At 36.5% G+C, this 17,770-nt stretch overlaps 1 protein-coding gene across 1 annotated transcript in view; it reads left to right on the top strand.

Moving 5' to 3' along the window:
- Positions 1-17,770, top strand: part of SEMA3C (semaphorin 3C) — a 180,157-nt gene that overhangs the window by 76,516 nt on the left and 85,871 nt on the right. Inside the window, exons 3-4 of the mRNA XM_010386802.2 lie at positions 14,968-15,128; positions 16,212-16,274. Coding sequence (XP_010385104.1) covers positions 14,968-15,128; positions 16,212-16,274 — 224 coding nt within the window. The remainder of the gene's footprint in view (positions 1-14,967; positions 15,129-16,211; positions 16,275-17,770) is intronic.

The following is a 17,770-nucleotide window of genomic DNA, read 5'->3' as shown; positions in this document are numbered from 1 at the left end:
GTTTGCCCTGACAGTGTAGAAAGGTGATGTGTTGTGTTGGAAAGGGCAGTAGTTCTAGAGCCAGAAAGATATCATTTTAATTTTCTCCCATCGGCCGTTTTTAATTGTGTGACCTTGAGAAAGATATCTGACCTCTCTGAGAACTATTATTATTATTCCTTAAAAATGAGAATAATGATCATAGTCAATATTTTCTGAGCAATATAATGGACCTGGAACTGCTCTGCTTTAATTTATTAATTTGCTTTATCTTAATTAGAAACTCATGAGATAGATAATATCATTACCCCCATTTTACAGGTAAGTAAACTGAGGTTCCAAGGAAATTAAGTAACTTTGCTAGATGATAAAACAAGTAAGTGTCAAGCTCAGGACCCACACTCTGAACCACTGTATACCAGGTAGGACTGTAATGAGGATAAATGTTAATTTATGTAAAATCTTAGAAAATATTATTGGACAAATGTTTGATTAAATATAATCATTAATAATACTAATATGACAATTGGTCAGATAGGTTTTGCTGGGAGAACTGTTGGATCTCAGTTTATAGCATAAAACTGGCACTGACCAGCACGTTTATTTTTAATAAGTAACTTACATATTTCGTATGTGCATTAAAACTTGAAGACTACAGCTATACTCACGAAAAGTGATGGAGACCAAGTGCCTCAGCTGAGAATATTCTCATTCTCCATGGGGACAGGCACTTAACATTCAAAATTTGGGAAAGATGCCCATGACTCGTCTGCAGTATTCTTATATATTTAATGGGGAATATAATAAAATTTAGTTAATAACATTTTTGTAGAGAGTAAATGAGGTAGTGCTTGTAAACTCCTCTTAGAGACTTTATAGGTACTTCGTATGTTCTCAGTAGGACTTAAGTAGTGTGTGTGGTAACTTAAATTAGGCAGACTGGATAAAGAGTAAGAAAACTTTTCCTCTCATTTACTTTTGTGTTGTAATCAAAATTATTTTTCCTAGAATGTTGAGATATCATAATGATTTTTATTGGTGCATTCATTACATTTCAATACAAATTAATGTTAATTCAATAGATTTTATTTAGCAGGATTAATTTAGAAAACAGCTCTGGAGTAATGCCCTAAAGCTAGTGTACAAATACCTTATTTAAAATTGAAAGTCTTGTCTTTGCGTGGCTAGCCTACCAGTTGTGAGTGATGGCTACTATGCTCCAGGTGTTTCACACTTACTTTCTCATTCAGGTAGCACAGTGGTCCTATGAGATAGGTATTTTTTCATCATGCAGGTGGGAACATTTAGGCACTAATAATTTAAGTTGCCTAAAGCCGCATAGCTAGTCAGATGCAGTGCCAAGATTTGAGAATAGATTTGTCTTCAAAAGCCAGACTTCGTTCCAGGGAAATGCATTAAGCTAAACACACATACACACACACACACACACACACACACACACAGAGAGAGAGAGAGAGAAAAGGAGTCTCATTTTAATTTTTAATTTGTGTTTTAACTGATAGATAATATAGAGAGTACATGTGATATTTTGTTACATGCGTAGAATGTGTAATGATAGTGTCAGGTTATTTGGGATATCCATCATCTTGAGTACTTATCATTTCTATGTGTTGGAAACAATTCAGGTCCTCTCTTGTAGCTACTTTGAAATATATAATACATTGTTGTTAACTGTAGTCATCCTTCTCATCTATAGAGCATTAGAACTTGTTACTTCTATCTAACTCTATGTTTGTATCCATTAACCAACTTCTGTTTATCCGTACCCCCGACCCACACACCAACTCCAAGCCTCTAATTTTATGTTTTAGGTTAAACTGATTTTTGGACTGGAAATGTACTAACTTGAATTAATTTTACACCTGGATGTGAAAAGATAATCTTGCTCTTTTCATATTCACTGTCGATGAAGTAACAAAGCTTGCAGAGTTTTAAAATTAGGGAATACAATTTATATGTCTCTCATGAAAAGAAGCAAAAGATAGATGCTGAACTAGAGCCCTAGTTTATTTGCTCTTCTGATTATATGGCATAATGTGGCTTGTTTGACTTAATCTTGTAGAGTTACTTAAATTGTTTAATGTTAAGTCCCTCAAATAACACCTCAGCTATCTATAACTGTCATTTTGCCTAGTAAAATGTGTTGCTTTTTGAGATTCAGGTATAAAAATGTCTGTAAGTCAGTGAAGTGAAACCTCCCTCTGCATTAAAAAGGTGACCATAAGCTGTTAATACTTAGGTCAAACTGGGTTTCTTATGGTTTGTCATTTCCTCTTTTAAATGCACCTTATTTCCACCAAAAGATTTTAACTGAAAATTAAAAAGAAAGTCATGGCTAATGTTTATCTTAATGGGGTGGCAGCATTTTGTAAAATAAATAAACTTTTGCGTCTCATATTCTGCTGTTCTTCTTGAAGTATATGCAAGAATGATAAATATTATGTTTCCAGAACAAAAACAGCAAAGTGCAACACTGATCTTTTTTGAAAGCTTGAGTGATGCCGTCTCAAAATACCATCACGTGAAATTTGGAAACAAATGGTTTCCCACTCTAGCATGAAAGTAAAAGAAATGTCTTGGATATACATTGAAAAGCCATTGTATATATGATGAGTCTTGGGCTTTCAAAGCTGCAGGAAACATGGTTGCATCTTTTGTGCTTCCCTTGAAAAGAATTAAAGGGTGGCTCTATTACTATGTAGAAGCCCACTCCCAAGGACTGTTTAAATCTCTGCTCCAGCAGCTGAGCACTGCAGAGTGACTGACCTTGTATTTTAGCCAGTATCTGGGGGGAGAGAGACAAGAAAAAAGGAAAAAAAGGAGCTTCTGCGTAGAATGACTGACAAATGTATTTAAAGTTAAATGAACATATCTCCACTGTCCTCTGCAGTTCTGCAGACTTGCTTCTTGTTTTGAAGTCAAATGTAGTAACTTGGCTAAACAATGAGTCACATTGAAATAAATAATATTTAGACAAAGTAGCTGTCTTTTTAGGAAAACATCTCTCCATCTCTTTGTTCATAAAGTCTGGACCTTTACATTTGAGGTTTTATGGTATATAGTTTATAATATTTTTCCTGTGTTCAAAAGAAAATGAATTTAAGAATGCATCAAGTGAAAGCATAGTTCAAGAATTTTTGCGGGTCAGGGGAGCTGAGTTTTTAAATTTCAAATAGTTTGTCTTACTGAAAGCTGTGGGTGGTCCTCCATCATTCTGAAGGAATCTAAAGATGGGGATTTTTTTTGCCAACATATAGCTGTTTTCCAGTTAGATATTGATATTTCTCTCATTTGCCTAGTTCCGCATTTTATTAAGTGCAGTGCAACTAGACTCCTGTTTAAGAATATATGTAAATTACAGTGGTCTGTAAGGAAAGTTTGCATAGCCTGATTCTTGATCAAAGAGTAATTACAGTCCTTTTAACTGACAGGGCATTGAAATGAGCCTTCAGGATTGTGAGAATATTTATCAGTTGCATTTTTGTCAAGACTTTTTTCAACATTTATTTGTTTATGTGCAGCAATACAATAGTTTAAGAATACGAAATAATTTTATTCTACTTTACTCACTTATTATTGTATCATGAAGCAGTCTTGCTCTCAAGAATTCTTCATTAAGCAGAATTGTCTTTCTAGCAAGCTTGTATGTGATCACGGCAGGTGCTTGCTCAGATTTGTTTCATTGGCATCTGAAGTGACTTGGGAAAAATTCAACCCCTATGGTTTAACAGTCAAGAAGTTTGGATCTTTCCGTGTTGGTTGGCTCCTTGTTTCTGCTGAGAAAACCCCACTCTAATCCTCTTCTTGATCAACACCCCCAGACTTCTAATCATCCTTTGCATCTCCCACCTGAGGGAAAATAAACTTTTTCTACTCCCTGGAAAATGCTTATTTCTTTATTACCTCAGCTTTATCCTTCAGGTCAAAGATTACGTGACTGTTTCCACAGCCATGATGTAAAGCCCTTGTCTTAAACCCTTACCCTCTCTTTTACTATACTTTGTACATTTATTTCTGTGTTTTTTAGTATAATATTGAGTGGCTTAGTTAATATTTATTGAATGGAGAAACACGATCAAGTACTTCCTTCTGTCTAAGATTTCTCTATTATTTCCAGGAAGACTTAATGTTCATTCTTTAATCCTCCTCAGTTTCTGAGGTCATCTTTTTATACTGCAGTTGCTTGTGTACCTCCACTTTAGACTATATCCTGTTTGAGAGAGAGATCAAATTTTTTTCATAGTTGTACCTAGCTGCTGGCATTTACCATCGCTCTCTCTGTCTTTTTTGTTTTTCCTGGAGACAAGTGCTCTGTCACCTAGGCTGGAGTGCAGTGGTGTGATCACAGCTCGCTGCAACCTCTACCTCCCATGCTCAAGTGATCCTCCTACCTCAGTCTCCTGAATAATAGGGACGACAGTTGCATGCCACCAAGCCTGCAAAATGTTCCATTTTTTGTAGAGACATGGTCTTGCCATGTTTGTCCAGGCTAGTCTCAAATTCCTAGAGTCAAGCGATTCACCTGCCATTGCCTCCTAAAAGGTTGGGATTACAGGCATGAGCCACCACACCTGGACTTTTTACCATCTGTTGAATAAATGAATAAATATATGTCTCAAAGAATACTTCTATTTTGTGTACAGCCTGCTGTGTCATGTATAAACACAAGCAGTATGTCGTAGAGAGCTGTGGGCTGTGTTATGTATAAACACAAGCATTATGTCAGAGAGAGCGTGGGCTGTGTTCAGAACTGTATGAGGGTGAGAGGGACAAGGGACTTCACTTAGCACATAGGATCTCCTATCCTTGCTATAATTGAGTGTGCTGACTAAAAGTACCCACTGGAAGCCCACAATATAGTCAAGGGAGTTTTATTGAAAGCATACGAATCCAGCAAATGGTATAAATTTTGCGAAAGACAAGTGTTAAATGTTGCTGTAAGACTCTTTCCATATGTGGTTCCAGTGTGGTCACTTAAAGGGACGTGCTTGAGGAATGGAGTCTATTAGATTCTCGGTGTTCTGGGGTTTTGCTGACATGATACACCATGTCAGCTCATCATCCTTCCCCAATGCACACACATTGGTCTGAAATATTGGCTGTCTTTATATTTCTGTCCCACCATCCAACAAGGGCTTTGCTATAAATGTTTTAAAATATATCCCTACGAGTCTTATTTTTTGTGAATGACCTTTAACATTTGTTTTCATATTGAATATAGCCTGCTTTTATAACTTTAGCACATGAGAAAATGTTTTCCATATCTTAACGTTTTTACCAAAATAATTGTAATGACAGTGTAATACTTTATTTAGAAGAGGTACACTTATTTACACCGAGCTCCAACTGATACCACATTTCTCTTCTGTACCCACTTTTTTCTCTGTCTGTTGTTAGGTATCTGCTTTTGTTTTGTTAACCATCTTGGAACCGCTGTTCTTGAACACCTTGCCTCAAAGTAAAGCTTTTTCAGACGTGCCAAGAGGTCTAGAAAGCAGGTGTCAGATGAAGTGTTTCCTCCTCTACCAGTTTATCTGCCTTGTTTATATCTCAAGTGGATACTCTGAAACTGAGGCCTTCCTAGCTGTATGAATATCATTGATACTGATAGCTCATCTGTGTTGTCCTTGTATAGATTAGTGATAGATTCAGATTTTATTCTACTTTTTAGAAGTTACTTACTGCCAGTTCAGAGTCTCTCAAGACATCTGAGATATTCCCTAATTGTGTATTCTTCATACCCTGAGATAGAATCCAGACAGTGGTTACCACACAAGAAACAAAAGATTGGCCATGTCTTACAAGTGAGCTTAGAGAAAGGGAAATCAGAGTTTAGAATTCTCAATTTAATTGAATTACACAACACAAATGGAATATGTTTTGGTAGGTGATAAGGTTTGGCTGTGTGTCCCCACTGAAATCTCATCTCAGTTGTAATCATCACATGTCAAGGAAGAGACCTGGTGGGAGGTAATTGGATCATAGGGGTGGTTTTGCTTATGTTATTCTCAGTGAGGGAGTTCTCGGGAAAGCTGAGCGTTTTAAGTGTTGCATTTTCTTGCTCCTTCTCTTTCTCCCACCACCATGTAAGACGAACTTTGCTTTTCCTTCGCCATCCACCATGATAGTAAGTTTCCTGAGGCCTCCACAGCCATGTGAAACAGATAATTAAAACCTCTTTTGTATATGAATTGCCCAGTCTCAAGTAGTGTCTTTGTAGCAGTGTGAAAATGGACTAATATAGTAGGGGAACAAGATAGCCTTGTTTTTGGTTTAGCTTCATCTTTGTAGAAAATACACAGTTGTATTACTGTGGCTGTACTTCTAAGATTGGTTTTTACATAGAACCTTTTTTCCTATAAGATGTATAGTAATATGAAGGATTACATTAGCTTTACAGATATCCCACAACAATAGATAATATGTGCAAACAGTGAAAAAGGAAGTATTTTTATAGACATTTTGTTGCTATACAGAACATTAGAGATTATTCTGGTTCCAAAATATTCTCATTCTCTTTTTATGTTGTAGATGCAGGGCCTAAGGGGAATGCTCTGGAGGGTGGTGTTGGGGGAAACCCTGTACCAGTTCTAGTGAAACTAGAACTTTAGCCTTGGTCAACTATTTCCGAAGCCAAGCCTTTTGCCTAACCCAGCCATACACACCCTACTTTTTAATAGTGATAAATTATTAATATTTTATGTAAACCATGATTTTCTGAAATTTGATGGCATTTTTTCCATTTGATTGGTTTATGCTCGTATTTTTAATTCACCATGATTTAAAAATAATAAAAATCAATATAGCAAACAAAAAAAATGGTAGAATGTGAATGCACAAAGACCTGTGTTTCATCTTTAGAGCCAATTTCTACTTAAAAACTGTACAGAAACAAGGTAGGTTTCAGCAAGTCATAGTGTAGTCCCCCACCCCCCAATCCAGGACAGTTTAGACCATTTCAGGTGACCTTCCAGGTGGCCTTCAAGAGAAAAGAAAACCAAGGAGGGAAAGGAGCAAATATATCAGCAGACCTGAGACCTGACTTTGTCTAAAGGATTGAGAGAGCTTTTATGAGACAGCCCTGTTTAAATTACATCAAATCTATTGGTCAAATTGTAAGTACGAATTAGAAAAAGACAGGAGGAATTTTATAAGCAAGAGGAATAACATGTACAAAGGTCCTGAGGCAAAAAAGGAACAAGATGTAAAAAGAAGGCCAGCAGAGCAAGAACAAAGAATAGGCCAACAGTGATGATGAAGATTTCTGGTGAGGTAATCTGGAACTAGATCACAGGAGGCCTGGAGGGCCATGTTAACCCTTTCCTGTTTGCTCCAAAAATACTTGGAGCTACAGCATTTACCCCAAGGTAACTTTGCCACAAAATATCTCACTTTTATTATTATTTTCGCATCACTCTAGTGTATCGACTTAGGAAACAAAATACCTATTCTGTTTATAGTATTCTGTTTTTAGTAGTGGTATTTCAATTCACGAAATACAGTGATTCTCAATTCCTGAAAATGTCAAATCCCAGAAAACATAGCGTTCCTATGTGTGATGTTAACATCTTGAACAGTTGTTGGCCGAAGATTGATTTGATTAATCCAATGTTTGCGAAATAGATGATTCTGAAGATTCAGATGATTCTGATGTTAGTTCTGTTTAGAAATAACTGCAAGAACAGTTTTATATTTTGTTTCACAGTGAAAATCAGTCAGATTTGCTTCAGCCTCAAACAGCATGTTTATGTAAAATTAAATGAGCACTGACAGCATGCTCCACTTTCTGTTCTAAATGGGAAAGGGTTAAAATTTTGAAATTTTTACTAAAACTAATAGAAAACCATTCAAGATAATTAAGGGGTTGCTTAAAAGTAGAGCAGCCGTACAATTTAACATCCAAAACATGAGTCTTTTGAGAATGAAAGAGGGCACTAGTGTTAATTATGCTGGGGAAATGGGCACAAGCTGGGGCTGTTTGGGGCAAACCAGGGCGAGAGTCATTGTTTCTAGGCACCTGTGTGTTTGCTAATCTTCCCTCTGATGCAGTGCCTGGGAGATACATTCTGTGTTCACTGCTGTCTGTCTGTCTGTTTTTTTTCCTTTTTGAGACGGTCTCCCTCTGTTGCTCAGGTTGGAATGCAGTGGCATGATCTCGGCTCACTGCAAGCTCTGCCTCCGGGGTTCACGCCATTCTCCTGCCTCAGCCTCCTAAGGAGCTGGGACTACAGGCGCCCGCCACCACGCCCGGCTAATTTTTTGTATTTTTAGTAGAGACGGAGTTACACTGTGTTAGCCATGATGGTCTCGATCTCCTGACCTCGTGATCCACCCACCTTGGCTTCCCAAAGTGCTGGGATTACAGGCGTGAGCCACTGTGCCCGACCAGGGCTATTATTTTTGAGCAAATATGGTTTTAACAACATGCCCTCTGGTCTGTGTTGTCTTTGTTCACACTAGGAATTAGTAGCTGTAGTTTCAGTCTGCTGAAGTTTCACTGCTTGTCTTTATTTTTTTTTAAAAAACAGACAGGTGAAGTTCACTTTCTAACCCAGTTTCAAAACAATAAGCCTCGGAGAGAGGATGGGTCACTTGAACCCACTCTACTTGAAATTCTTCCGAGATAAGACATTCAAAAGAGGAAATTATCCTGTCAGTAGCAATATCTCTGAAGTAAAAGATATCCTAAGGATTTACTTTGAAATCTGTAGATGTGCATTCTGCCTGAGGCAAATCTGAGGTTTATGATGAGAAGAATGTTTTGATGGACTAGCCAAACAGAATAACAGAATGTTAGGTAAGCAAGAAATAGTCATTAGGACATGGTATCTTCATTATTTCTGTCCTCTTATTTCAACAAAGTGTCTAGCCTGCTGGGATAAGGACTCAATAAATATATATTGAATAAATTAATACATCATAAATTTTAAATTAATGAGTAATTACTGCATAAGTCTCGAATCCAGGGACTCCTCGGAATTGATTTTCAATTAAGTCATCTTTTACCTATTTTTGAATTTTATAAAAGGCGGAAGACAATGTAGTATTCTGAGTGAATGAGTTACCCTACTGTGTAGTTTGACAGGTGTACAACTGGCACTCTGAATTGTAGGTTTCACATCCGTGGTTTCAGCCAACCATCGATCAGAAATATTCAGAAAAAAAATAAAAAATGACAATACTACAATACAAATAACACACATTTTAAAAGCAATACAGTATAATAACTATTTACATAGTATTAACGTTGCACTGGGTATTTGAAGTAACCTAGAGACGATTGAAAGTATAGGGAGGATGTGGGTAGGTTATGTCCAAGTACTCTGCCCTTTTGAAGCAGAGATTTGAGCATCCTGGATTTGGCTATCTGTAGGGTATCCCAGAACCAATCTTCCACAGATGCCAAGGGACAACTATGAAAAATATTTATAACATAAAACCCTAAACTTTCTACCTTGGTTTATCAAGATCACATGTTTGAGTGCGTGAATGAGATTCTTCGTGACTTAGTTAATTCAAAAATATTAAGATCACTGACTGGCTTAACAGAGAACAATGGTTTGTTCTTTCATGAATAGTAATAGAGTGTTATTGACAGACATAATGTATTACTGTATTTTGAATTATGTTACAATTGCTGTAACAATATATTGACTATACTCAGGTAGCTCCGGAAGCTTCTGTTGCCAGGGCTTAGATTTTGGGGGAACCTATTGTTCTTCCACCTTTGGTTAAATTCTCAAGCTTCACAGTGGTTTCTATTACAAAGAAAAGTTTATGTAGATACATGAATTTTAGGTAAGCATATTATGCGGCAAATTTTACCCCAGGGAACATTGGTGTAGAAGACATTACAGTAATTTTCCATCATGGAGCTGTACAATAATGTGGATTACGGGAAACAAACATGCAGAATTTTTTTTTTTTTAATGCTGTTTCCTGGGAGATTTTCCCAGGGGCCAGGAGACCTATGCTGCTCTTTGTGGAGCCACTGCATTTTCTAATACTACATACTCTCAGCCAGAGTCCCTTATTCATTAATTGAGCATGTCCTGAGAAACAACATAAATAGTTGTACCTCATATGCTTCAAAAAGGATGACATCATTATGAGGTTAAAGGAATGACAATGCCATTCTTTGCCTTGTTTAGATGATGGACTAGTCATTGTAATGTTTTTCTCTCACTGTAGCCAAATCATTACATCAGTCACTTTCTATAACCGTGGCCAAATCACTGGATCATTCATTTACTTAAATTGGATCTATGTGAAACGAAATGATAGATTCTTGGGTCATTGTTTTTATAAATAAAATTCTCATTGCTTTGAGCTCATCTCTGTGTTCTAACAAAAAATTGTTTCTCTCCCCAAGTCATATAGTTCAATTATGACTACTAACAGCAATTTAAATAGCATTTTAACAAAATAGCCTAGGCTTTTATTACATACAACAAGGGCACTTCTGAAGTAAATCTCTCTGGTTAACAGCTGTCAACTATCAGTGAGCTATAGGTAATTAAATTTGAAGATGCTTTATGGCTCGGAAAACCAGATAAAAATCCCTGGACCAGAAAGGCCTTAAGTTGATGTAGCTGTTGCTCCCTGCGGTATTTGAATTAATGCGATAGATTGACGATTTTCTGTTCTTTTTTTTTTTTTTTTTTTTTTTTTGAGACAGAGTCTCACTCTGTCACCCCAGGCTGGAGTGCAGTGGTGCAATCTCGGCTCACTGTAACCTCCGCCTCCCAGGTTCAAGCGATTCTCCTGCTTCAGCAGGAGAATTGAGGCTGTTCTGCCTCAGCCTCCTGAGTAGCTGGGATTACAGGCGCCTGCCACCACACCCGGCTAATTTTTGTATTTTCAGTAGAGACAGAGTTTCACCATGTTGGTCAGGCTGATCTCGATCTCCTGATCTCATGATCAGCCCGCCTCTGCCTCCCAAAGTGCTGTGATTACAGGTGTGAGCCACCATGCCTGGCCTGGATTGCCGATTTTCTAATGAAACAGGTAAAGAGGAGAACTGAAATTGTTTGCTTGTTACTTGCAAATAAAATTTAGTTGAGCCTATTTTTCCAGCTGAGATCATACTCTTGGTTTTATTTCAGTACAGATTAGAAAAAGAAGGGGAAAAGAAAAAATAATGTGTTGGAAAAAACATCAAAACTAAACTTTCCTCATGAGAGAAAGTGTGAGAAAGTGGTGGTAGGCATTGTGGACCCTCAAAAGATATATCAGTTAGTATTTATCTCTACAACAGAAAAAGAAAACCTCAATTCAAGGTGCCTAAAAACTGCAAGGATTTATTTTTATTTCATATAACAGAATATTCCATTAATAATGGAATTCCTGTTAATTCAGTGACTCAATAATTTCTTAAAAGATCCAGATTTTTTTCTACATTTCTGCTTGCCATTCTCAGCAAGCAACTTTCTTGGTAGATGCAATTGCTGCAAGCATCATATACTCACATACCAATGTCCAGAGGCAGAAAAATAAATCACCTCTTCTTTTCTGTGTGCCAGTTTTTAAGACTCAATAACCCTTTTTTTCAGTAGCCATGCAGAAGCCCTCCCTCCAGAGTTCACTGGCTAAAGTTGTTCATATGGCTGTATTAAAACACTCGCTGGCTAGAAGAATGGGGCCAGTATGGTTGTCATTGAACAGCCCTGTCAAGGTGGGAGAAAAGAATAGTATCTATTAGATAGATAATCAACAGTGTCTCTTGATGAAAGGAGCATATATTGATCCTCTACTGTGGGCTGGTGGAACAGACTTTGAACTTGGTATTATTATTGCCAATGTATAGATGAGAAAATTAAAACAGAAATGAGCTAGTTTTCCCAAAATAATAGACTTAGTGAGTGATGAAACTGAAATTCAACTCAGAACTGTGACACCAATTGAGTACTCTCTTCCCAATGTCAAACTGATTCCTGTACATCATGAATCACCTTCCGGCTCCCTTTTTGTATCTAACAACCAACTGATCTCTATGCTTTGCTTTGCTTTTTAGATACACTGTTTCTCAGAGAGTGTATCTACTCTCAGAATTCCACATAATCATCCATGAAAATAACTGAACATCGCTACCTGAAGATTTGCTCTTTGGAATGGCAAAATTAAATTCATTATCTAATTCTGCATTCTTGTGGAACATTTCTGCTTTGATTTGAATGTAATTTAACCTGTCCATACCTAAGTACTTTCTCTGTCAGATATATCTCCTTTTCAGATCTCCCAAAAGTTGTAAGGGCATATTCATTTCTCCTATACTTAGCTTACAATGTTAAGGGGAATTTACCCCAATCTTCCCTCTACCCCTAGCCAAAACTTACATAAAGTCATTCCAAATTCTTTGTTTTAGGTGTTTCTCACATCAGTTTTTCTTTTCCATTTTAGCATATCAGGTGTTCATCAATATAGTATCTCAACTACTAGAACAGTGTCTTTTAGTCTTTTCAGCTTATATACTTAAAAAATTACCCTGCATGCTCAAATTATTTTCCTTAAAAAAATGCCTTATTTTGCCGGGCGCGGTGGCTCAAGCCTGTAATCCCAGCACTTTGGGAGGCCGAGACGAGCGGATCACGAGGTCAGGAGATCGAGACCATCCTGGCTAACACGGTGAAACCCCGTCTCTACTAAAAAAATACAAAAATCTAGCCGGGCGAGGTGGCGGGCGCCTGTAGTCCCAGCTACTCGGGAGGCTGAGGCAGGAGAATGGCGTAAACTCGGGAGGCGGAGCTTGCAGTGAGCTGAGATCCGGCCACTGCACTCCAGCCTGGGCGACAGAGCGAGACTCCGTCTCAAAAAAAAAAAAAATGCCTTATTTTATTATTGTGTTCTCCTGATTAATTTGAGTAGATTCTACTTGTAAAAAAATAAATATTGAATATATTAATATTAACTCTAAAGCAGGCATTCTAGTCATTTTTTTCTTCCCTGCATAAGAAATTGCTCAGACTTTGCTTGCTGAAGATTGATGTCTTGCCCCAAATTATAATAATAGGTAACCCATGTAACCAACATCACTGTAGCTCAGGGACTCTTTTTAGAACTTAATGTATATTAAACTTAATGTATATTAAACTTGACTTAATGTATATTAAACTTAATGTATATTAAACTTAATGTATATTAAACCTCTTGATTGTTTTTTCCAACATAAAACAATCCTGTATTTTACTATTGTTGTACGAACAGTAAATTTGAGGCTATAAGATTATGTCTTAATAATTTTATGGATTTAGCTCCCAAAATTTTAAAAAAGTAGGAAAACATATTTTATCTAAATTCATATTTTTCTTAAAAATCATGATCTAAACTTAATAACAAGAATTATAATTTATTGAATACTATCTCTTCTCACTCATTTCACATATTTATATGTGTCAATTAAATTGATTTCCATGGGAACTCTTGGCAGAAGGTACTTTTTTTTTTTATAAATGAGGAAATTAAAGCACAGAGAGGTTAAGTAACTTGTTCAGTATCACAGGAAGTTTGGCAACAGCACCTGGTTTCATTATCACTCTTATTCTTCCAGGAATTTTCAGATTATTGGCTAAAACTACTTGCAGGATATTATGGCAGACATTCTGAACAAATGTGCCCAGAAAATAGGTTAAATTTGTGACTTCTGTATCTTCTCATATGGGCTATGGCCCAAGTACTCATGGAATATAGTCCATAACTTTCTGTAAGAATTTGTGTCATTTTAAATCAAACTGCATTTAAGTCAAACTGCAGCTCTATCAAATTTTTTAGAAATGTGTTTGTAATTCAACGCCTAAAAATCTAGAAACAGTTCATCATGGAAGCAGTAATCTCAGAAAGTAGTCTCTTTCTTAGAGTTTGTCATTCTTCAGATTATAATCAAAAGAACAAAGAAATCCTGAACCATTTCAATAGAAAGGTCTAAAGTTCCGCTCCTTCAGAGGAGCGTTTTGACTAGAGAATGTATCATGAATGTCACGATACATTCATTACCTTCAAAGGCACTTAGGCAATGTGAAAGAAGCTAAATGAGTGTGAGTCACTAATCATTGAGGATACTGAAAATATGAACATTTAGATACCTGAAAATTCATATATTTTCCTTAGATATATGCATAGTTATTCTGCTAAAAATAACATCGCCTCTTGAAAGTACGTCTACTTTCAAGTAATTTATAGAAAAAAAGTTGGACTAATTAGAATTATGTTGGGATGTAAGGCAAATATTTGTAGTAGAAAATAGCAATCCTAAAATGATGAATAAACAGAGTCCAAGAATAAAACATTAATAAAGGATAAGAAGACAATCACACTGCTATTGGTTTTGTTTTCTGTTCAATCTGCTCACTGTATTTTTTTCTTTTTGGTTTTAAGCTGATGATGTCCAGTAATAAAACAGAGTTGAGATTATTGCAAACGTGACTGATTTTGTAATCATATATTATTACCATAAACTTTAACATTGCACTTACTGATTTATGTTTTACTTCAGCATAAATATAATGAATTAAAATGCCCATTAGCATAACTTTTTTTTGGGAGGGGGCCAGGGTCTCTCACTCTCTTGCCGGAGCTGATGTGCAGCAGCACGATCATAGATGCTGACGGTAACTTCGAATTTCTGGGCTCAAGAGATCCTCCCACCTCAGTCTCCAAAGTATCTGGGACTACAGGCACACACGACCATGCCCAGTTAATTTTTCAAAAAAAATTTTGTAGAGACAAGGTCTCACTATGTTGCTCAGGCTGGCCTTGAACCCCTGGCTTCAGGTGACCATTGTACCTTTGCTTCCCAAAGTGCTGAGATTACAGGGAACTAGCCCATAACTCTATTTTAAAATTAATTTCTTACTGTAGAAGGAAATGTACCTTGACTTTTTTTGGTAAATATTTGCATAATAGTTTTTATTAAAATAATAGAATTATAGAACCAGAATGCTCTATCTATACTTGTGCTGTTCACTCTTTCAGAACTTCGAGAAACCAAGACCTCTGAATACTTCAGCCTTTCCCATCACCCTTTAGACTACAGGATTTTATTAATGGATGAAGATCAGGACCGGATATATGTGGGAAGCAAAGATCATATTCTTTCCCTGAATATTAACAATATAAGTCAAGAACCTTTGAGTGTAAGTTTATCCTTTTCACGAGGACAGTGTCCACCTTTTGAGTGTCTCTTTTTTAAAAAGCATTAAGTAAAAAATAATACACACTTTATTAGAGCAATAGAAAATACTGGTCCCATGTTACTATGAAAGTTAGTACTTTTTCATGGACTGAAAAGATACTAAGGTCAGTTCTCCTCGTCTAGTTCCATAGTTTTTAACAATTCAAAACCCAGAGCTAACTGAGAAAATACCACCTGTGTATAAATATATAAAGAAAGAGAAAAGGGAGTATAGAGTAGTGCATGAAAGAAATGGTCAGCGAAAAGGAAGATCTACTTTGTCATCTCCGTGTAACCCATGAAGGGCCTGAAAGGAAAACAGCTATTAAATACGCTGTTACTTGATCCAGTGTGGCCTATATTTGTCATTCCATTTCACAAGGAAATAAAATTGAGCTTCACTGGAGTAAAGAAATACAAGTAGATTAGTTATAAATTTATTACAACAAGGAGAATTCCGCATTTGCAGAAGTGTTAACATAGGCAATGGACTGACAGCTAAATTAATGATTATTGCCAGACTGGACCCAAGGCTGCAACTGCTTAGAATACTAGCACAGTATTTCAGAGAGAGAGAGAGAATCTCTTGGATTTCATCCAAGTTATTTTAGCTATTGAAGTACCTAGGGGCCCATCTTATGTAAATCTAGCCTGGCTGTATGATTTACCAAAAATAATACTAACTGAGAAAGATATGTAAATGTAAATTTATTGTCATATAAGCAGTTAGGAAAAGTGTACTACGTCAGAAGGAGTGAAAAATTATATCGTTCACATTTATGTTAATAATTATTTTAATATACAATCAGTAAATGAACATATGTTATTGAAAAGCATTTGTGAAAGGAAACACTGATGGAAGAAATAAAAAGTAATTGTAAGTGTTAAACTAATAGAATATTAACGAATTCATAAAAAGAGAGAATTTTAAAGTTTTAGTATAGGATCACCTTAAATAAATCTGTTAACAAAAAGTAAATGAAGAGTACTGGGCTGTCATATGTCCAAGTGAGATTATGCAACCTTTATTTTTCTTTCTGAGCAGGTTTTCTGGCCAGCATCTACAATCAAAGTTGAAGAATGCAAAATGGCTGGCAAAGATCCCACAGTAAGTGTTTTAAAAAAAAAACAAACCACTAACTTAAATATTTGGTTTTCGAATCCATGTACTTTGAGGGAAGCCAAAAATGAGACAAAGGATGGTGGTGTTTTAAATTTTTGGCTGGACACAGGCTGAACACCTAAACATTGAGGAGACTGCAACTCTCGGGCTCTCTGTCACTTCAGAATTCCTAACTGGGTAAAAATTGCTTGCCGTGCTTTCATTATTTCATTCAGATACATTTCATGATGGATTTCAGTAATAACCTCTGTTGCTAGTGGATCCAACCTGCAGAATTCTCAGCAGGCTCCTGAAACGATGATAATGCAAGTGTCTGGAGCAGCTCCCAGATACCCTGTGGGCTTTTCCAAACAAAGATTCTTGGCAAAAGGGTAGTGGTTAGCCAGCAAATTCCATAAATATAAATCACCAGGTGATAAATGGTACCTCTGTTAATTAAAAATAGCCACAGAAACAGCAATAGAGACAGATATAAGTATCAATAAATGTTCAGTATGCAACACTTGTGCAAATTGTATTCCTCTAGGTGAGATTCAAAATAAAGAATCAAGGAAGAAATCTGTATTGATTTCTACAAATGACTGCTGAAAGTAGTACATTGTTACTCTTGAATATTCTAAAACAATACGTGGAGCAGATCTTTAATGTGTACTCGTCATTTAATGTTTATAAGGGAGCATATATGTCATCTCACCATTTTGCCTCAAATAATGAAAATGTAATAGAGCCAAGCATCAAAATCACCCTCTCTTTCAAAAATAGTTTGATCAAGAGGTTTCTTTCTTCATTCATTCCTTCCATTATTTGCTCAATAAATACTGATTCAGCACCTGTTAATATCTAGCACAGAGCTAGTTGCTAAAGACATAGTTGGTGCAAAGACAGAAATAGTTCTAACTCCAGTCAACTTTATTATCTTGTTAGAAAAGTCAGCCATAATCAAATGAGCATGGAAATACAAACTAATTTAGAAATAAGCTAGAAATATGGTAATCGTGTGGACAGACTAGTGGGTATGTACACATACATTCAGGTCTCAGGTCATAACAAGTAATAGACCACCTTAGGGTTAAAAAAATGTTGTCTAAGCGTTTATTTTGTGGTAGGGTCAAGAGCCACTGATTTCAGGAGTGAAGACTATGCCCTGAGTCTTGGAAGTAGAGATGGATCAGACAAGACCAAACATGGGAAAAATACTAATCCTGTGGAAAGTGGAAATATGGGATTGAGGAAATGAAACATTTATTTTCATTGACTCCTAACAGCCCCAGGTGTAAAGTTGCAAAAATTTTTGGCTCAATGCAGGGCCATGGAAGACTCTGGAGGGTAGGATATCTGGCCTTAACTAAAGGGTTCTTGGAGTGATTTATCCAATAAGAAAAATTTAAAAGTGGGCAGGAGAAATTTGCAGGGGCATATCTGCTATCCAAGGGACCTGTTAGACCACACACAATCTTGGAGGGAAAATCCAGAAAAATGTA

The sequence above is a fragment of the Rhinopithecus roxellana genome, chromosome 6 (genome assembly GCF_007565055.1).
Source record: "Rhinopithecus roxellana isolate Shanxi Qingling chromosome 6, ASM756505v1, whole genome shotgun sequence".
NCBI lineage: Eukaryota > Metazoa > Chordata > Mammalia > Primates > Cercopithecidae > Rhinopithecus > Rhinopithecus roxellana.
The sequence above is the reverse complement of the archived record's forward strand: the minus strand, read 5'-3'. Positions and strand labels throughout refer to the sequence as shown.